The sequence below is a fragment of the Carassius gibelio genome, chromosome B15, assembly GCF_023724105.1.
Source record: "Carassius gibelio isolate Cgi1373 ecotype wild population from Czech Republic chromosome B15, carGib1.2-hapl.c, whole genome shotgun sequence".
Lineage (NCBI taxonomy): Eukaryota > Metazoa > Chordata > Actinopteri > Cypriniformes > Cyprinidae > Carassius > Carassius gibelio.
The window spans coordinates 26,086,888-26,108,949 of NC_068410.1; the positions used below are offsets into that span (position 1 = coordinate 26,086,888).

The window sequence follows — 22,062 nt, forward strand, 5'->3', positions numbered from 1 at the left end:
ACTGTCATAATTTTTAAAGCTGCATGTCTTTATTTCTTTCATAGGACACAAGAGAAATCTATGGACTGTGCTGGTTGTTTTTTCAATGCAATTATATTGGGGACTACAGCTTTCAAGCTTCAAAAAGGACCATATGGAGAAAAAGCATCTTGAAAGTAACACGGAAGCGTTCCATGTGAGTCTGTGTGGTGAAGTCTTTTTGATTTGTTAAAAGTCATGTCAAGTCATCTTGATTTATATAGCACTGTACACAATACATGTGGTGTCAAAGCAACTTTACAGTGTTAAACAGGGAAATAGTGTTTTAATAATGCTAACTAAATTAAGTTCTGCTCAAAGAGGCTCTAAAAAATGACAACAGTAGTAAACAGTTGAGCTACTGTAGAACTGTTAAGAGAAAGAGTTTGATTCAACTGAAACAATTGATTGTCCACTTTTTCAATTAACAAGTTGTTCTTTTGAGTCTGATCTATTCAATGAATGACTGAACTGGTTCACAAGAAGGAATAAGGACTTATTAAATAATCAATTCAAAAACTGATCCGGTTCCAGAGTGCTGGAAAATTTTTATGAATAACAACTTAAATGTTGAGTTCTTCTTCACATAAACCAGTTAATTCGGAACAAGAATACAATATGACAATGGCACAAATTGAAGGGATGATATTTCATGATACTTTGTAGCTTTTAAATGAATTGTGATAGTATGGGAAAAATATACCAGAACATTCTTCAAAAGATCTATTCTGTTCCACAGAAGAGACAGATTTCAGCATTCATATACTTTATTCAGAATAGAGATTGTAACTGGAACGTTTGTAGCCCATGACTATTCATACAGTGGGTGCTCTTTTTGAGAAGCTTCATTTATGTAAAAATATCATATAATAATATATAGTCCCCTTACAGATATATAGGCATTATTTATAATTAAATGATTTCATAGAAACCCACTTGAAATAACTGAAGACATTTAAGAGAAAATAATATGTTCACAAATAGTTGTTGCATTGTGTCATGTAGTCTTTTTATCAGTAGAGTATCCATAACTTTTATTAGGTAAGATAGCTTTTAGATATAATTTTTTTATTGAAAAATTGAAAATAAAAATAAAAACTTTCACCCTGCACGACTGATTCAAAAGCTCTCATTTGAGACATTAGACATAAAGATGATTCAATTTGGCAGCTTTTATAAAAAAAAAAAAAAAAATTTGAAAATTAAACAAATTTAATACTGAATACAGTTCCATTAACAGTAATTGAAACAAGAAATTCCTTACATTAAATATGGTTCAAAACTAAATCACGGCCCAGGAAAAACCTATAAAACCTAGCAACAACAAAGGCATGCTACCACTGACGTTTGATTTAGCTAAGATGTGAAGCCATTGCCACAACCCTAAAAGACCTTCAAATACCCGAGGCACTCAGTGGCCAGCCTATCAACTAAAGCCTCACCTTCTAATCGCTTTGACGACAACGTCACATTTTCTACACTTAAGTTTTTACTGTACACCCTTGCAGGATGGAAGAGACAAATGTGAACAAGAACACAACAACTGCACCACTGTGAGTGTGTTAAAGGGTGTCCCATTTCTCCTGGTTATCTCAAAAGGGTCTCATGTATCGTCACAACACAGGAAACTCTTATCTGCAATCTATCTGTCATTCAGTTTGGGTGAATCAGCACCCTCCTCATCTTCGTCTTTGTCGTCATTTGCCCCGGTCAGTCGTTGTCGGGCAAAGTCTTCGAAGATGATGTCATCATCACTAGGGACAAACAATTTGAGAAACATCAATTGCAGTGTTGTGCATTAAAAGCTGTTATTTATATATATATATATATATATATATATATATATATATATATATATATATATATATATATATATATATATATATATATATATATATATATATATATATAAACAAGAAGTTGACAAGGTACAGACAGATGAGCACTGAGCAATTCTTACATACTGTATATATATTATATATATAAATTAAATTTATGCATTTAGCAGACGCTTTTATTCAGTGCATTCAGGCTATCAATTTTTACATATATAATGTGTGTATAATGTGTATATTATGTATATCTAAAAGATACATACAGTATATATTTTTTAAATAATTACATGTATATATTTATATTCATATAATTTCTTTGATATAAATATAATGTATAAACAACATTTTTCTTTAACATTTACATGTATGTGTGTATATTTATATATTCAGAATTACATATACACGGTTCACACACATATATTATGTACACATAAACTTTTATTTTGGATGCAATTAATCGCAATTAATCATTGCCCAGCACTAGGAAAAATCAATATTTTTTTTTTTGTAAAGAACAAGAGTCACTTAGTGGGGTAGAATCTGAACCAGATTCAGGACCGTTTCTTGCGATTCCTCTCCTTCAGTTAGATTAGGTTTCACCACAAATTGAATTTTCAGCATTATTATTCCAGTCTTCAATGTGACATGATCCTTCAGAAATCATTCTAATGCTGATTCGGTGCCCAAGAAACATTTCTTATCCTTATCAATGCTGAAATCCATTGTAATATACTTGCAAAAAAAATTCTGAAAGGTCATGTGACACTAAACAAGAGTAATGGAGCAGAAAATTCTGCTTTGCATCACATGTATAAATTACACTATACAGAAATCAATCAGAAACAGCTATTTTAAACTAAAAATATTTTATAATATTACTGTTTTACTTTTTACTTCTTATGAAAGCAAAGAAAAAAAATCATAATTCCAAACTTATGACAGGTAGTATACATAAATGACTGAATTATTGAATAAACAAACAAACACAGAAGTATTACATATAACTGTGTATAACCACAAGACTCAGAACAGTTTAGTAGGTTAAAGTCCAATTACACCATACAAAAGACTTTCACTTACTTTGTGTCAAATTCAATAAGGTTTGTGTCAATGGGGGCATCATTTTCTGGAGCTAAAACAAGAAGGTTGTAGAGAGAATACTGATTGGCACTCTGTAGGTAATGGGCATTTTATATATATTATATATATAATAAGTATTTACTTCATTTAAAACATGTTTTATTATACATTTTATATTCCCTGTATAAGGGAAAGTATGTGTTTTAGGTGCTGTCACTGATATCATGGTAAAAATAAACCCTACTTTTACGAGAAATATGAAAGCCGATAAAAATGTGTAAAATACCATCTCTGTAGATTGATTCCTCCAGTGGTTTGGGATGCATTAATGTAAAGGGTAGCTCAACGGCAACATCACTGGAGAGGGAAACAAATCATGGGAGTAAGGCATCCAAGAGGCATGATAACCAAGTAAGTCCTGACCTATTTAGGATACGCTGGGCCCAAACCTCAGTTCCACCACTCATGAGGTGCTAACAGAGTGCTGGAACCTCTGGCATAAAAGCATCAGCACAAATGGTCCAGTAATTGATGGCATCTTCTCAAGTGTCTGAGTCTGTCTGTGTTTCCAGCCAAAGGCTTGGCTACTTATAGTAATCTCTAATGTGCACAATTGGCTGGAGTCAACTGTGGAAGACAGACTCTTCAGTATATGGTCAGTCCTAGTCAATGAAATTCACTATGGAGCAGCTTTAATCCAGGTTCAAGGGGAGTGTGTCAAACAACTGCACACATTAAACAGAAGAAGAATTTCTGGTAAGAATAAATGTAAAGATCACAGTACCTTGAGGCAAGATCTCCAAGCAGCCTGAAAAAATAAATAAACATGATCTTACTGAAAATTACAATAATAAGCATTCTGTACTGATTTAGCAGTGATTTAAGTGTATCCTTGGAATGAATAAATCTATCCATCTAGCCACCTATCGCTCTATCTTTATCAAAAAAAAAAAAAAACTTTGTCATTGTACATGGGAAGTGAACAACTTGAAACTGTTGAAACACTGAAATATTTGTGTTTAGTAAAACTCTTTCATTACAATGAAAACAAAGATAAACCTAGAATCTTTTCTTTTAAGAAAACAACTGAATTTTTAATACATTTTTGCAGGTTTTTGGTTAACGCAGTCTAACAGTGCAGTCTAATGATAACTAGATTTTTGTTTTAAGGGATTTGTGAATGGTCCTTGTCCTTGTTAAACAAACCGCTATAAAGTCAAGAAGTTGTGGATATTCCTAGCATGTTGTTATGATATAAATGTATAGTCCACCATACACATAGTTAAATTTCTAAGAAAAGTGATACCACAACTCTCTTCAACAAGTTGATAATTTGAGATTTCATGTCTGTATGACAAATGCCAACACATTCTCACTTCCAACTCATCACATATTGACACTTGGTCAGGACCTTTGGGTGCCATTTTTTCAATGTGCAGGGTGAACTTTTGTTGTCAATATGAGGATGCAGAGGACATGAGACTTCTGTCATTATGATGCAATTGCATATTGGCTTATAATTGTAGGGGTATGATTTTCAATTAAAACTGCCACAGCAATTTTATTTACATTATATTGCTTGTCAAATTACTGGCATTTGCACCATTATTTAAAGGGGTCATATGTTGTCTCACACACACACACACAAGCGCACACACACACACACACAGACGTGACGCACAAAACTCACATTTGAACATTCAATAGCAAACACTTAAAATGTTCCACCTAGTTGCGTAGAGAGGGGCGTGTTTGAATGAGCCGTTTTAGGGTGGGTGGTAGTCTTAACTTTGATTAAGAATATCTTTTTGGGTTTGAGACTTTAGTCTTTATAACTTTACAGTCCTTCTGTATGCACCAAGAGCTTGAAACACTCCAAAGACAAAGGAAAAACTGAAATCGCATCATATCACCCCTTTAATGGCCAAAAAAGCATGTCTTAAAGCAGGCTGCTCTTGGTACTGTAGATTTCATATTATTGATACAGATACTTGTGACTGTACTATAATTTGTCTGTTAATTGCTATATTATAATTGTTGAAAAGTAGGTAGGTTTATGGTAGGGTGGGATTAGGTGCTCAAAATATCTGTGAAAGAGAAGTAAATAAAATAATTTGTATTTTTACAAATGCATGCAAAGAATTAAATGCATCTTGATCTGATGCATAAGGCAAACAACTGAAAGCAATGGAGCATTCATTAAAAAGTGGTGCCAAGGGGTACTGACCAGGCATCAGTATGTGAAAAGATGGGAGTGAGAAAGTGTAGTAAATTCTTATGTGCTATCAGAAGTAGGAAGGTTATTTAATCTTATTGTAAAGTTTATTCCAGCAACACACACCACATAGGATAACCAAAAATGCACACTTACCCTCCACGAGACACCACAAGTTTCACTTTCACCTTATAAGAAACAATGATGCCCAGAATTTCCTTATTAGCTCCCTCTCTTAACCTTTGAGAAACAATGCCATGGAAAGGTGAATCTGCAAACCTTACAAGAAACGCAATCCACTTTCAAATGAGAGACTGTACTTACAGTGTACTGGAGGCTAAATTTGTGTCTTCATGTTTGAGTTTGCCATCCAGAGCCAAGCCGCGTTTCTCTCGGTTATTCACAAGGAAAGGCGTGAGAGTGTATACTTTACAAAATGTAGCACTGGGGGCCACAATATCACTAGAACAGGAACAAAGCAGAGAGAAATCATTCAGATGTCAATTTGAGTATTCATACGGTAGCTGTGTGTCCAGTTTGCAGAGGACTTACTCTGTTTCCTCTGTGGCCACGGGACACTTGTACTGGGCAGTGTTGAAGAGGCAGATATCAGCATATTGACGCACTACAATAATACAAATACGTGTTATTGTTTCTTAACTATACAATAGTGTTAATACAAAGTCTGTCCACTGTGAACATTTGAATAACCTGAAATCTTCATTTTTTTTACTGTCTTGTTTGTGTTGTTTGTGACATGGACGTTGACACTGATTGGTTCACCATGATAGTAAATCTGAAAGACATCAAGCACAAAGAAAGTCATGCAAACAACAAGAGTAAATGGGAGCTTAGGAAAAAATATATATCTGAAAAATATATTTATAAAAAAAAAAGAAGAAGAAACTATATAAGTATAAACATATATAATTATATTATATCTACATTCGGGCTAAATATTTAAGATGCATGTATTTGAATATGACATTTCCATCCATTTGAATTATACCATTTTAAAATAACTTAATGTGATGTTTATTTGAAACAGGCAAGACTTCTGTTATTGTACTAATAAACTAAATGTTTTAAATACACAACAACAGGGTTAATATATTTCTCATCAATAAATTGATTTCTTTCCATTTCTTTCAGTCTCCTACATTTTTTGATAAAGCTGAATATTTATATTTTAACTCTGATTATACTGAAAAGAATTAATTTTTTTTTTTACAATGGACTGATTTATGCTGATTCTTCTTCTTCTTCTTCTTCTTCTTCTTCTTCTTCTTATTAATATTATTAAATACTACTTCTACAAGTAACATTGTGCCTGCAGGATTTCAGTTGTAATACTCTGATTCCATCACTAGATGTACCCGTTGTCATTGGATTAACTTGGATTACTAATTAGCAGACTTCCATTTGCAATGTTCTTTTTTTTTTCAATAATCAGATATTGAGTACCCAGAAAAGCCTACCTCTTTGTCAAGTGAGGCCTCCAGGTGTAAAGGTTTATCTGACATGAGAAACTGCCTTGTGGTTTCAGCCATTGGCTGTGGGCCCGGCTTCTCTGGAGCATACTGCACTTTTCTGATGACAAGACGCACTGAATTCCTGTAAAATGGCAGTAAATGGAGCAAACATATCATAATGTGTGACATTTATTGACTAACAACATCTATGTTGTGAGTGGTGGCCAGGACAGTGGGATGTGCAGCTAGCGTGAGTGGTTATCGAGCATGTTGTTTTGTGTTTGTTGTGGGTCCTTATAACAAAAACCCCAACGTAAATGAAATTATCTATCATAATTAGACACTTTTTCATTTGCATTAAATCGAAAATCATTTTGTCTCGTTTGTCTCCCATATTTTCCAAAAACATATTCTGACAAATGTTTGAAAGAAGGATGTGTTTTATGTGTTGCCTTGTGTCAGTTATTCAGTTGGGTGCCATTGTGAAAGGCTGTACCTTTTGTGGATTTTTTCTTCAACGTTTTCTGCACAGAAGGCTTTCACTTCAAAGTCAACCCCGCAGGCCTTTGCGGATAGGAATAAGAGAATCTTACTCTAGAGTGTGAAACTGAGAATTCTGCAAAGCCCTTTTACTTATCTATCAAACCCAACATCATGAAACATTATTGAAGGAAAATGTACCTTTCCTGTATCTTCTGGCCCTGGTTGTAACGTGACAGAGCAGGGTAAGTTCGGGGGGATCTGTGAGAAAATGTTTGACATTTAATGTTGAGAATGAAATCGTAGCACAAATATGACAAAGGGGCCAAACTGAATCCAATATCACATACTTGGCATCATGTCAAGAAAATAAGAAGTTTCACCTCAAAGGTGAAGGGGTAAGCATGTTCTCCAAGTTTCTTTATCAGTCGCTCTTGTAGACGTGTCAAGCTCTTTTTCTCTTCAGGCACAGGAGGAAATGCCTGGATGTTGGCCACAAAGAGGTCTTTGCGAAACGTCAAGCCAAGAACGTCCAAGTCCTCCCGTCCATAGCGGAAAGCACACGTCAAAGTCACAAAAACTGAGGAAGAATAAAAACAAACTTCTCTGTAACTGTATCGTAAATGGATTTACAATCTTTACAGTCAACTTTGTACTCTGTAATTCTTGTTCCTAATGAAAGAAACCATCAACAAATGGGAAAATTATTGACATGAATTGTACAGAGCTATATAATTCATGTACAAAGCACAGCTTGGATATTAGACTCAGAGACAGATGTAATGAGTGAGGTTTGAGTTCATACTGAGATCTCTGATTTATGATTGCTGGTATCTTCCAAATCTAAGCACAGTTTGTAATGCAGAGATCTCTTCTGTAATTTTAGAAGGGTCATGTGAAAATGAGGAGAAAAATCTTTGAGGCAGAGAACTTCAGCAAAGTTTCAGTTTGGTTATTGCTATACTGTGACGCTTTCAGAAAATAAAAATCTCACCTTTTCTCTCTTTTAAGTACTCTGGATCAATTAAAACCACACCATCTGCAAGAGCAGAAAATACATTATACAGTAGCTAAAATATCAATTGCTTACAAACTACATGCTTAGCTGTGAAATTATTGTTATATTATTACTTTAGTGTTTAATACAAAATATTATACTCAGTTTAAAATATGAAGAGATAAAAAATTTTCTTTGATGAATAATTTAGGTTTGAATAACGTAACGTACATTAGTAAATTAGTCATCTCAATCAACTGTATTTGCAAGCAGATTCATTATGTTATTACAAAGTACACATACATATTTATGACATGTTAATTACAATATTATTACAATGAAACATGATCACTACATAAAAGTGAAACTATAAGTTAAGATTATGTATCTTATTTCCTACCGACAGGCTCCACGAGATCCACATGGTCGACGAAATCCCTCTTACCAAGGTATACAGTTAACTAAAAAGGCAATCATGAAACGATAGTATTAGCACAACACATAAAACAAGTCAAAGACAGAACAGTTGGGACTGATCTAAAATGTTCATTTGTGCCATATTGCCTATGCATTTTTATATTTATCTTTCATTAACCCCTGCACAATTAAAGCCTATGAAGTTATGAGCACTAAATTGTCTTTTTAGTGCATTTTCTATCAAAGACCATTACTGAGATGTCTCAATCAAATATATGATTCTGTAATGGTTGTTTTGTTTCCGATCCTGTCCCAGCTTCGCAGAAAGCTGGGTGCTGAGTCACATGCCCCTCTTTCATATTCGCCCCACGCCCGCTTCCTGCTCAAGGAGTGTTGCGGCGCACAGCACGTCTCCTGGCTAATGATACATATAGTCTCGTGGCTAAATGCTAACCGCACAACCATTACGAGCTGGGACCCATCCATCTGGCTAACCATGTCGCAAGCATCAAATCAAATTTTGGAACAAGAGGTACTTTGTTGCTCAATATTTGTGGTTATTCAGTCATAACCATTTCATAACAGGCTGTGCTGCACTCACTGACAGAAAACCTTAGCAGAATCAGAATCAAAACAACTGACAGAAACATTGCAGTTAGAAATGAAGGAGGGACAAAAGTTATGTAATATTACCTTTCCATTTGGACTAGCCTTCTTAAAAACCCTGTGGAAACAGAAGAGTCAATTTAGTGTGATCATACACACTAAATCTGCTGAGATGAAGCGATTTAAAGGAGATATAAGTTGGTGGTGTCCTAAAAAAACATGCTACTAGTCTGTGGTGACAAACCAATGACAGTTGCTTGGCTGGTGCAAAGCCATTAAAACAAGCAATCTGGATGCACTCATTTCTGTTTTCTGTGTGGTTTATTTAAATATCATGCAGAAATGTTATAGTATTTGAGTCATTATATCAGCAAATCAGCCAAACTTGCCCATGTTATGTTGACTGGTTTTCTCCCAATGTTTTTTTCTCTATCAATTATCTAACATTACCTGGAGTTTTTCATCCCTTGCCACAGTTGCCCGATTCTTGCACATTAGTGAACTAAAGATTTTATAAACCATGTACAATGTGTTATGTAATGTCATGACTTTCAGTCGACTGGGGTATGTGATATGATCAAACTTTTAACCTTGTCATTTAACCATGACAACAAGACACATCACCGAATAAAAGGCCTGTTACTGCACCAAACTGTTATTCATTTGAATAAACCCTTACAGGTTTCATAATCCTCAATACCATATAAAGTAATAACTCCAACAACTACTAGAAGTATATCCAACTTTACCCATATACATACTGTACCTTACTATTTTATCTCCAGCTCTGTATATTAAGTTGGATATGTTAATACAGTATATATACAACTTTATCCACATAGATGCAGTATACTTAAAGCATAATATAGCAAAACTGATTCATTGTTTATATTCATGTTCATATACAGCCACAAATAGACCAATTATCTGCAATATTTACTAAGAAATCTAGCAGTTTGTCTGCTTTTCTTAGACTTTTTAATATCCCAATATGTTCTTTTTTCTCTATATCTGTAAAAAGATTGGCTGCCTCAGTGATACTGAAATAATAACACATCTCTTAGCTCCTCATCCACAGTTCAGCCATTCCTTTCATAGACAGCACCCTACAGCAAAACAACAATAAATGAAGTCATAAATCATGGCCTAAATTTTTAACAGGCATGCTGGGGTGTTTTATCTGTTTGTATATAAGCAAAACAAAAATGGGTTTGTTAGTGGGTTAAACAAAACAAAATGTTATTTTTTTTTCTTTATGGACAAAGACTAAAGGCGGTCGCACACCGGACGAGAAGCGCCACGTTGCATCGCGCCACATGTAGGACAACTCAAGGTATCGCGCACCGAACGCGCACATTCTATATGCGTGAGCTCAGTTTCGCAGCAAGATGGGAGAGTTTTAACTTCATCTTTTACTATTATTTTAAATATATGATTTTAATTGATAAAAGCTGAGTTTTGAACGTTAATTAATGAAAAGAATCTGGGTTATTATAATAACAGAATGAACGGCTACATTAGCACACTGCAGAGTACACTGCAATACTTCCTATACATGTATACTCTTTTTCAACTGATAAACATTTCAAACAATAGTATGCTACAATGCTAAATTAACTCAATTAAATGAGATGTAAATAAAATCCCAAAACATTTAAAGTTAATTTGCATTTTCAATCCAATTTTGTTAAAATATAATTATTATTAATCTTGAAAGGACAACACTTGCATCAAGCAAGTTTGAGCTTCCATTTACCATATTATATGTGCTCTATGTCTGTGCATTGATGAATCTTTATGTGTGAATGAAAGTGTAAAGTAAATCTTCTATATCATATAAAGAATTTGTGTTTCTTAAAACATTCAATTCAGATTACTTTTAATGTGTCTTTATGAACTTTTTGAATCATCAAAGTTTTAAAGGAATTAACTTTCATTGGAGAGACAGAAACGTTTCATAAAAAATATCCTCATTTGTGTTCTGAAGATGAAAGACAGTCTAATGGTTTTTCATGACATGAAGGACTAAATGATCACAGCATGCAAGTTTCTGGGTGATTTGATCCTTTAAATCTTGGCAGTATGATCAAATATAGAAGCATTTAAAAAAATATTACTCCCATTTAATCTGAGACCCTGGAAATGGAACGTCTAATCAAGCACTCAGTTTAGCTTGATAGATTGTAGGTAGAATATAGAAGACTTTAATAGCAGAGTGTTAATATAATTCTTAAAGTTCTTGCTAGCCAAACAACTCTTGCTTAGACAAGACCTTGCAGTCAGTGCTAACGTTTGGCAGGTGAAGCACAAAAGCTTCTCAGCATTACACTTCTCTGTCTTTTCACTGCCTTATCTCGTGATAGCCTACAGGCATGTTTGTCCTACTTAAAGGGCTTCAATTAAATTACCCAGCTTTCCTCTCTGTTAAGTCCTAATGCTGCTGTAAATTAGCCGTGGTGTCTCCACAATTCCTGCTGGGCACCAGCATATCCTCTTAACTTTACATCTTTATTAGGAGGAGCATCCTCATTAATGGACATTACACTTTGAGAGGAAGCATTTTGGTACAATAACAGTGTGATGGAAATCTTGGCAGTAAGCAAAAAGCTTACTATTAAAGCAGTGAGTGTGAATCATTAGCGTCTTTAAAAACACAAGTTTGTGGGATTTTTATGGCTTGAGCATTAGAAGATAACATTTAAAGTGCTTGAAATGGCATTGATGTGCAACATATTTTGCACAAAACAAAGAGTTGTTATAAACCACAATATTAGCCTCATAAAATTAACCCTAAAGGGGCCTTTACGATGACGAAATATAAAATAAGAAAACTTAAAACAAATCAAGACTGTTTATATTTAAAGCCCTTGGAAAACCTGGTCATTCCTTTAATAATTAATCAAATCTTAAAATGCCATATATTTTTAAAAAATATTAGGCTTATACATAATATTTCTAGTTATGCCAATCTCTGTATTTTTCTTATAGTGACTTCTGGTAAATTGTAGTTTTTTCCCCTCATGTGTAAGCCAGAAAGCAGCATCTGATAAATGAATAAATGTAAGTCGGTGACTGTCAGTGATGTTTTTCTGTTTAGGTGGGAACCCAAGCCATTCAGAGCTCGATACTCTTTTCCCACAGCACTATGTAGAATGTTAGTAGTACAGTATGTAGCACTTTATTCTTATGGTATATTTTCCGAAAGCATAGATACCGTAAACATCTATGATATCATAACATGGAAAAATGTTTGTATATTAATCACATCCTATGAATGCTCAAATGTACAAGTGCATTAAAATGGGTATTTCTATTTGCAAGTTTGGATACAAAGAAAACTAAATAAACAATATTTATTTATTTTGGGCATTACTAAGTCATTGTATGTTATATTTGAAAAAGAAAACATTCAAAATATACATACTGTACATACATACATACATTATATATATATATATATATATATATATATATATATATATATACTGTACATACATACATACATACATTATATATATATATATATATATATATATATATATATATATATATATATATATATATATATATATTTAGGGCTGTCACATTTGTGAAAAAAATAATTTTAGATTTTTAAGACATAAGTGTTCAATTGTAAAATCAATTTTCCATGTCAAAAAGAAAAGGACGTTTCCTTTTTCAACGTCAAATAACGGACGAACGTAAAGAGAGCACTGGAAATGCACAGGGCAATATTTCTTATTTATTGGCATGAAGTTTCGTGCAGAATAACAAACAGCAACAGGAGTGCCACATTCTCGAAAAAATATATATGCAGAGAGGACGGCTGCCATAACAAAAGAAAAACGTCACTGCAGGCTTCAACCAGGCTGCATTTATTATTTAGGCAATTCAAAAATCTCCAAGATTATTTTAAATAAAGATTCAATCCATTTCAAACAACTGTTCAAAAAATGAAACTTTAAATGGACTTGAGAACAGGCCATGTGTGACCGACCATGAACGTAACTGACACTTAGGCTAGGCGGCACTAGGCAGGCATAATGAAATGCACAAAAAGGCTAGGGCCATTACAAATTTATTGGACAGGAAAACAAGTCGATCAACATTCAGGCTCCAGAGCCGACCGTTTTATTCATATGTCCAGATGTTGAGAAGACACGCTCTGACCGCACTGATGGTAGGCTACAGCTGCGCAAGGTGGGGGTATTACTGCCAATTTTCCACCACAAAAGCCGGTCACTGTCAGCTTGCAATGGTCCTTTTCATAACTCAGAATCTCCTGTAACTAGATGCGCGAATGAGGCGAATTCGTGTCTATCGTGCCCCGAAACCTCCAGACGCGTGTAAACGCATCTTAACATTGACTTAACATTGAAATCATTCGCGCCAGACACTCTATTCGCGTTTGGTGTGAACGCAGCATAAGATGGTCTTATAGGAGCGTAAAATTTCTGGTATTTTCTGTCTAGCTTTCGCAACGCATACTGCACTTTCGGAACTCTTTATTTTCTTTTTTTGCTTGTTTGTGAGTGGCCTTAACTACTATGTACTTACATTTTAATTAATAATTTAGTACAATGGACCCTATTTTTTTTATTTTTTTATTCTTTTAAAATTAATAGTATACATATTTGGTGAAAAAATCGATTCCCTATTTTCATTTATGAACCTTTTTTTTTTGTTGATCCGATCGATTGTGCAATCAATTTTGTAACTAAAAGTGACAGCCCTAATTTTAAATATATGCTAGTTGCTTATTAGCATGACTAGTATTAAAATATTGGCTGTTTATTAGTACTTATAAAGCACATTCTACATGTATGGTCTAACTAATCAGTTCAAGCAGCATGACGTATGGAAGTCAGCGTTGCGCATGTGCTGGTTAGTTTTATAAAAAACAACAACATTCTTCATTACAGATCCTCGTTTTGTACTTCTAATTACTGACCGTTGTTTTGTATTGATCTCTTCACTGCATTTCCACCTGCGTCACTTCTGAGCAGCAGATGAGCAACGCTGACCTCATATGTCATAACCCCCGGAACTGCTTAGTTTACAACAGTGAGTGCAAGCTAGATTAAAGTGATTATTACGTTTTGAATATGGATATTTTTCTTAGAAAAAATGCATCAATTCACTACAGGAGGTCTGTGTTCACCCACGGAGCCACGTGAGACACTTTTATTCATGGAAGGGCACTTTCTATTTGACATCATTTGGACTAGAGGAATGCAATACCAGTTGAGAACCATGAGACAGCTTGAAAGATCAAAGACAATTTTTTTTTATACAACTCCGACTGGATTCGTCTGAAAGATGAAAGTCATATACACCTAGAATGACTCAGGAGAGAGTAAAACAAAGCCTAATCTTCATTTTCGGGTGAACTAACCCTTTAACATTGTCATGTACATTACCATGCAATTCACTCCAAGAATTGTCATGACAGAATTATTAATAAGACGCAAATTAGGAGTTTATTGAGGCAAAAGTCATAGTTAATGGTTTGTTAATAGTGAGAACTGGACCTTCAAATAAAGTGTTATTGAAAGAAATTGTAGTCCCTGTAATAAGTATAACTTTATATGGGTCTGCTATGATAACCATAAGTAATTAATCTCATTACAGTACTTAAATATTCATATTACTACTACTAATATCAATTTCGCACCTGCAGCAGCTTATAGCTAAATTATTGTAAAAAACATTATTCACTATAGTTTTTAGCCTTCTGTGAGTTACTAATAAAAACTCTTTACAATTATCAAGTAAAATCTAAAGTTTTTTAACATTAGGCTGGTTGCTATAATGATTGATAGACAATCTTTTCACATATAGATACTTTTTCATTTGTTGGTTTATTTGTTTGAGGGAACTAATGCCCTTTTGGTTTGAAAAATCTGACAAACAGAAATCCAGTCTGTCAGTTGAATCTGCAGATTCATCTTGAAACCTAAGTGTTCCTCTTCAGTCACCAGCTGGGAATGTTAGTCAAGAGCCAAAAAGTCATGCCTCACTACCCAATGTCTTTTGGAAAAGAGCTGATTGGCAGCTACAGTGCTCCTGCACATGCTGTGCGTATGCAAACACCTGGGAAGAGAAGCAACCGTTCAGCTGGCCTCGCTGGAATCTCCAGAGTCAAATTATCTTCAGCTAAATAAATGGCTCACACAGTGGAGCCTCTTATTACAGTCCCTTAGCTCAGGAACTGACAGCCCAATAATGACAGACAGTGATTTAGATCATTTACAGCAATTACAGTGAAAAATATTCAGCCTTTTTGTACCAAGATTTCCTGGCAGAAATAATGAGGAAATGATCAATGGGAAAATGCAAGGCTTTTCAGTAACAAAATATTCATGAAGAGGAAAGGGCAGGATGTGAGATAAAACTAAATGTGATTATAACTAGAGATTCTTCATTCTGTTCTGTCCTCTTTCTAAACTAAACTGATCATAATAGTCTGAACATTTACAAAAGGTCTTTATTAATAATAAATAAATATATAATAATAATTATAATAATCAAAGGTGACAGCATCAAAATAAAGCAGTATGTAATTTCTGTGCCACCGAATGAAACAGCAAAAACTCTCCCGAATACGCACCACTCCATCAACCACTGATCGAACGAACAGATACCCTTTCCTCAAATCACACCAGTGGTTGAGTCGGCGTTGATTTGTAGGACTAACCTGGTCGCTTAAAAAAAATATGGGTATTTCACAGACAATGTTCACAGTTTCCCAATCTTGCAATGGCTTTAACACACGAAAGTAAAATTCTGTCATCATTAAGTCACCCTCAAGTTGTTCCAAACCTGTATAAGCTTCTTTCCTCTGCTGAACATAAAGGATATTTTGAAGAATGTGGGTAACCAAAAAGTTTCTGGTCCCACTGATGTCTTTTATGTTCAACAGAAGAAAGAAACTAGTGTTGCATAGCCAAGACCTTCATACTGATGACATTTAGCTAATCCTGACAAAAACTCATTCTCACAGTTGTAAATATGACGTTCTTCTGCCATGAGGGAATTTAGTATCACAATGGCACTGTTTCCAGGTGGACCGCTAAATGTTATAAAAGAGAAGTTGCGATTGTCTTTCCTTCCCTATTGACCCTTCGCAAAGACTTATTTAGTTACTGTTGCAACGTCCGACAAGCCATGCCGCTCTAACGCCCCACACATCATGTTCTCACGCTGCGAAAAACACATCGCAGAGAAAAGAGAGGAATCTGACAACATGCCAACAGAGAAGACATAGCAGGTTACTTCGCGTCTTAACTTTCAAATTTGGTAATTTGTAAGAAATTCAAACAATCAATATTGTTTACCTAATCACTGTAGCGCCTCAGTTCAAGTGGCACATAAACTATCATCTTTTCATATTTACTTAAAGCATGAAATAAACATGAATGAGCATCAGAAGGTATTTCAACCACGGAATGATGTCAATACACAACATTTTTCAAGTTTAAGTCCGCCAATGTTAATTTACCTTGCTGTCTGATTTGTTTGTTGGACAAAATGGTAGATTCTACATTATTACCGTATTTTCTGCACTATAAGGTGGACTTAAAAGCCTTTAATTTTCTCAAAAAATGACAGTGCGCCTTATAATCCGGAACGCCTTATATATGGATCAAGGCACTCAAGGTGTCTTTATCTGACTGTTTTGTTGACATTCCCTTCACCACAGCTCAATCAAGTTGATGCATAACGCAAACCCAGTCAAACGTTTGACTGCAGTATCTTCTATTCTATGCGCTTTATAATCCAGTGCACCCTATATATGAAAATAGTTCTAAATTAGGCCATTCATTGAAGGTGCGGGACTGTAAAATAAAGTGCTACCGAAATTTGCTTATCTAACAGGGGTTCACTTTACTTTGTCAGACTTCTTTATCTACCTAATAAAACACCTGATTCAGCTTCTTAGGCTCTAAGTAGAGAGTTTAAGTCCAGAAATTGGAAAGGATAGTTATCCAAAATGTACCATTACTTAAAAAAATATACATTTTCTTTATTATAAAGAGTATCGTATTATAATATTTGTTCAGAGAACGTTTATATACACCTGACAGTGCATTTCATATCAATTTCATAACCCATATGTCATTTTGACACATTAATTACTTAATATATTTAATGCTATAATGTTGATATCGTCACATGATCAATATATCCGTACTTCTAGAACATCAATTATACATGTATGATGTTTACATGATTTATTAATTTTTTGAGATTCTTTTTAATGTGTACTGGCTGCTTCCACAAATTGAGCCAGGAAGGAATTAAAAATTAATTATATTAGCTGAGCACATAACGCTCTCATGCCATAAAACCGTGAGTCATCTGGGCGGAAATTTGGTTCTCAGCATTCATGTCCTGTAATAATGTGTTTATGAAAATGTGTGCTTGACATGAAAATTACCACAGAGACAAACAATTTTTTTAGTAACAAAAAAATGTATGACTGAATTTTAGAGCCAACCACAGTGATTTTTTTAAAATAATCAAGATGTAATTAATTAAAGGAGAAGTTTATCATTTATTTTTTGGTGATTTCTTCACCAAGTGGAATTGCTAAATGAACAATGTTTACATAATGCCATAAATTCACTGTGTTTGGGTGAGTCAGCCTAAAAATAACTTAATTATAGTTGACAAACTGTTGCTACTGACATAAGGTGACCTTTAGTCTTAGGAAGCCAAGGACAATATTAACTTTTTAATATATAAGGTGCTCTTAGCCTTATTTCTGGAATATCATGAATAAAATATCCCTAGTTTATAGAATTCTCTCTGCCTGTCTGTCATTCCGCCCATTCAAGTTAGCTGATAAATCTTTGAAAATCTCACTGGAAAAGACTTTACCAGGTTCAAATATGTTAAACAAGACATTTATACTTTTATGTATTAAAAATGCATTACAATTTCCACACACAATAAAATATATTAAGCATTACTAAGTTTATTATTAAAAAATATTAGTCTAATTTTGTTTTCTTGAGCATCAAATCAGAATATTAGAATGATGGATCATATAACACTAAATACTTTATTGTATTTTATTGTATCATTTTAAATTGTAATGATAATACTATTTTACAGTAATTCTAATCAAACAAATGCAGCCTTGGAAAGAAGACAATACTAACATATATATATATATATATATATATATATATATATATATATATATATATATATATATATATATATATATATATATATATATATATATATATATAATTATTAATAAAAAATAAAACATTTTAATTGAATCTTTAAAGTTTTATTACTTAACATTTATTTATATTACTATACATTTCATATTAATAGTACTGTAAATGTTGGTGAAATGTGACATGACACCACACCAAATGTGGTGGTCTGGCAATGGTGACAGCTTCTGAAGATGCTCCCTACAACGACATGATGCAGATTCTGGCAATTACAAAATGATTTACAGTATGTCAATATTCTGGGTCACCGAAACACTGCACAGTAGACCACACCTCATGAACTCATAAGAATTCAATCTTTTTTCAGATTAAATAAACAAATACTGGCACAAGTTTCTCTGACCTATATTTAGCCTCACTCAAAAAATCCAGATTAGACTCTTCTCCCGTGATGGCAAAGGTTCTCAGATTTGTGATTACCTTAATATTATTTTAAGCTTATTCATGTTAAAACATCAGCAATGTGTAACCTAAATGTTAATTTATAGAAAGCTGTATTCAATTCCATACCCACCAAAGCTCTACAATGGCTGATTTGGCCATACATAGTCACCTGGCGTTCCCTGAAAGCATTAGATTATGTGTTAACATAAACATGTCACAGACAAAGGCTTCATGAAATTAAACTTGAGAGGCACCAGGAAGCTTTCAGCCCATAATGTGCTTTCTCACTCCAAGTTTTAATAGCCAGGAAACATACAGTAAGTGATTTCAAAGTGTATGTATGAATTTTTAAATATGGTGCATGCAAGAGTATATGCAATCTTTACTGTACTCTTAAGCTAAAGCAGCAGGACTGGCTACCGGTTTAGTTAAATAAGTTATTTAGACCTTGTTCAGACTAAATTAGTTAATGTGTTTTTTTTGTGAGGGTAGCACATTCTGAAAAATGATATGCTGTTTTTATAAAAATTATTATGTTTATAAAATTATTCCAAAGGTAATAGTTAAACCAGTTGTCATCATTTGTCATCGTTTCAAAACTGACTTTCATTAGTTGAACACAAATGGAGAGTGTTACCAGTTTTTTCCTCATGAGAGTGAACAGGGATGGATGTTATAAATTGATAAAAATTATGTTGAATTTATCATAAAAGTAGCTCTTTTAACTTAAGCTTTCTGAAGCCATACAATAGCATTATATGAGGAGCATACTGTCATTTAAGCTTGTTCTCTAAAAATTGTCCATCTTGCTCATCACTCAGCCTAAGAAACAAAATACTGGGTTGACAAAATAAAAACTTTTGAGGGGGAAGTATTTGCCAGTTTACAAGGTGTTCATTTGATGAAAATTTATATAAACTATATCAAGGGTATCCAAACCTGTTCCTAGAAGGCCACTATCCTGCAGAGTTTACTTTTACTTACCCAACTTTTATTAAACAGATCTGAACCAGCTAATCAAGGTCTTCAGACAGACTAGACACTTCAAGGTAATGCTGAGCTCACACTTTACAATTGGACAGTGTTATTCCTGCTTACTATCTTACTATCACTGTTGTTTAAAGTGATAAAATGTAACTTGATTCCCAATATATTTCTGATATTATCTATCAATCTAATCTGATAAATTTGATCGTATGAGTTTATCCTAAATCCGCAAGTCCAGCGCACCTGCATTGTGTTAGCATTCGTTAGCTTGTCATTAGCGTTTCCATTCATGCCCATTGCTGTTTTCTTTTTTCTTTTCTCCTCTCACCCCTCGCACGCTACTCTCTCACTCCAGTTTTTCACAAGTTCATCAAGCAACTGTGGTAAGAATTTTTCACCAAGCACGGCGAGTAATGGCTTCTCCTGCTATTGTTATTTGCACTGCTTGCCACATGTATAGTTTATCTCTCTCTGTCGGCAACGAAGAATTCACATGTGATAAATGCAGGGAAATACTTAGAGACATTCATCCAAACTTTAATTGAGGACAGTAAAAGAATGTTAGGGCTCTAGATACGGCTTTGGATGCATCTAGCAGTACATTGTCCGGTTCCGGTAACAGTGCCTCTGCAGCAGGGTAACTGGGTGACTGTGATACAGCATAGTCGCAGGACAAAACACCGCTCTTCCGTTCCGATCAAAATATTAAACAGGTTCTCCCCACTCAGTACTAATGCACCCAGTGAGAAACCTGATGAAAGTGCTGTAGTTATTGGCGATTCTATTGTATGGAACGTGAAAATAAAAAGTGAAAGTGAAGTGACATACAGCCAAGTATGGTGACCCACACTCAGAATTCGTGCACTGCACTTAATCCAAACACAGCTGTGAACACACACCCGGAGCAGTGGGCAGCCATTTAAGCTGCAGCCCGAGGAGCAGTTGGGGGTTCGGTGCCGCTCAAGGTCACCTCAGTCGTCGTATTGCCAGCCCGAGATTAATACAAATGTAAATACAGTAATATTGTTATTCACGCCAGTGCTAATGATGTTCGACTTCGCCAGTCAGAGATCACAAAAAATAACATTAAAGAGGTGTGTGGAACAAGGTGTTAGCTTTCATTTGTAAAACTGCATTTTTCCATCTCAAAAATATATCTAAATTATGGCCTATGCTCTCAATGTCAAATGCAGAAATGTTAATCCATGCATTTATGACTTCAAGGTTAGATTATTGTAATGCTTTATTGGGTGGTTGTTCTGCACGCTTAGTAAACAAACTACAGCTAGTCCAAAATGCAGCAGCAAGAGTTCTTACTAGAACCAGGAAGTATGACCATATTAGCCCGGTCCTGTCAACACTGCACTGGCTCCCCATTAAACATCGTATAGATTTTAAAATATTGCTTATTTACTTATATAGCCCTGAATGGTTTAGAACATCAGTATTTGAATGAGCTCCTGTTATATTATAGTCCTTAATGTCCGCTGCGTTCCCAAAACTCAATTTCAATTATCAAACGCAATTTGATAATACCTAGAATATCAAAATCAACTGCAGGCGGCAGATCATTTTCCTATTTAGCATCTAAACTCTGGTATAACCTACTTAAAATTGTCCGGGAGGCAGACACACTCTTGCAGTTTAAATCTAGATTAAAGACCTATCTATTTAACCTGCCTTACACATAACACAATAAAACACTTCTAATATCCAAATCCATTAAAGGGTTTTTAGGCTGCATTAATTAGATAAACCAGAACTGGGAACACTTCCCATAACACCCAGTGTACTTCCTACATCGTTAGAAGAATGGCATCTACGCTAATATTAGTCTGTTTCTCTCTTATTCTGAGGTCACCATAGCCAAAAGATCCAGTGTGTATCCAGATCAGAGGGTCACTGCAGTCACCTGGATCTAGTACGTATCCAGCCCAGATGGTGGATCAGTGCCAGATCCCCTGTAAAGACCTCGTCTCAGACCACCGCCAGGACAAGACCACAGGAAACATATGAATCTTCTGCACAATCTGACTTTGCTGCAGCCTGGAACTGTACTGCTGGTTTCGTCTGGTCAGAGGAGAACTGGCCCCCCAACTGAGCCTGGTTTCTCCCAAGGATTTTTTTCCATTCTATCACAGATGGAATTTTGGTTCCTTGCCACTGTTGGCTCTGGCTTGCTTAGTTGAGGTTACTTAAGTTACAGTGATGTCGTTGACTTGATTGCAAATGATTGCACAGATACTATTTAAACTGAACTGAGATGAATTTAGACATCACTGAATTCAATGATGAACTTCCTTTAACTGTCATTTTG

At 34.6% G+C, this 22,062-nt stretch overlaps 1 protein-coding gene across 1 annotated transcript in view; it reads right to left on the minus strand.

The window, feature by feature from the left end:
* Positions 1 to 260: 260 nt before the first annotated feature.
* The window catches only part of arrb1 (arrestin, beta 1), a 37,221-nt gene continuing 15,419 nt past the window's right edge, over positions 261 to 22,062 (minus strand). The window contains exons 2-16 of the mRNA XM_052576149.1: positions 9,208 to 9,238; positions 8,498 to 8,558; positions 8,095 to 8,139; positions 7,484 to 7,680; positions 7,302 to 7,361; positions 7,117 to 7,184; positions 6,627 to 6,762; positions 5,860 to 5,944; positions 5,701 to 5,773; positions 5,473 to 5,610; positions 5,305 to 5,388; positions 3,718 to 3,741; positions 3,220 to 3,290; positions 2,934 to 2,985; positions 261 to 1,772 (exon numbers count right to left, since the gene is read on the minus strand). Of these exons, the coding sequence (XP_052432109.1) occupies positions 1,661 to 1,772; positions 2,934 to 2,985; positions 3,220 to 3,290; positions 3,718 to 3,741; positions 5,305 to 5,388; positions 5,473 to 5,610; positions 5,701 to 5,773; positions 5,860 to 5,944; positions 6,627 to 6,762; positions 7,117 to 7,184; positions 7,302 to 7,361; positions 7,484 to 7,680; positions 8,095 to 8,139; positions 8,498 to 8,558; positions 9,208 to 9,238 (1,237 nt within the window). The 3' untranslated portion in view covers positions 261 to 1,660. The remainder of the gene's footprint in view (positions 1,773 to 2,933; positions 2,986 to 3,219; positions 3,291 to 3,717; positions 3,742 to 5,304; positions 5,389 to 5,472; positions 5,611 to 5,700; positions 5,774 to 5,859; positions 5,945 to 6,626; positions 6,763 to 7,116; positions 7,185 to 7,301; positions 7,362 to 7,483; positions 7,681 to 8,094; positions 8,140 to 8,497; positions 8,559 to 9,207; positions 9,239 to 22,062) is intronic.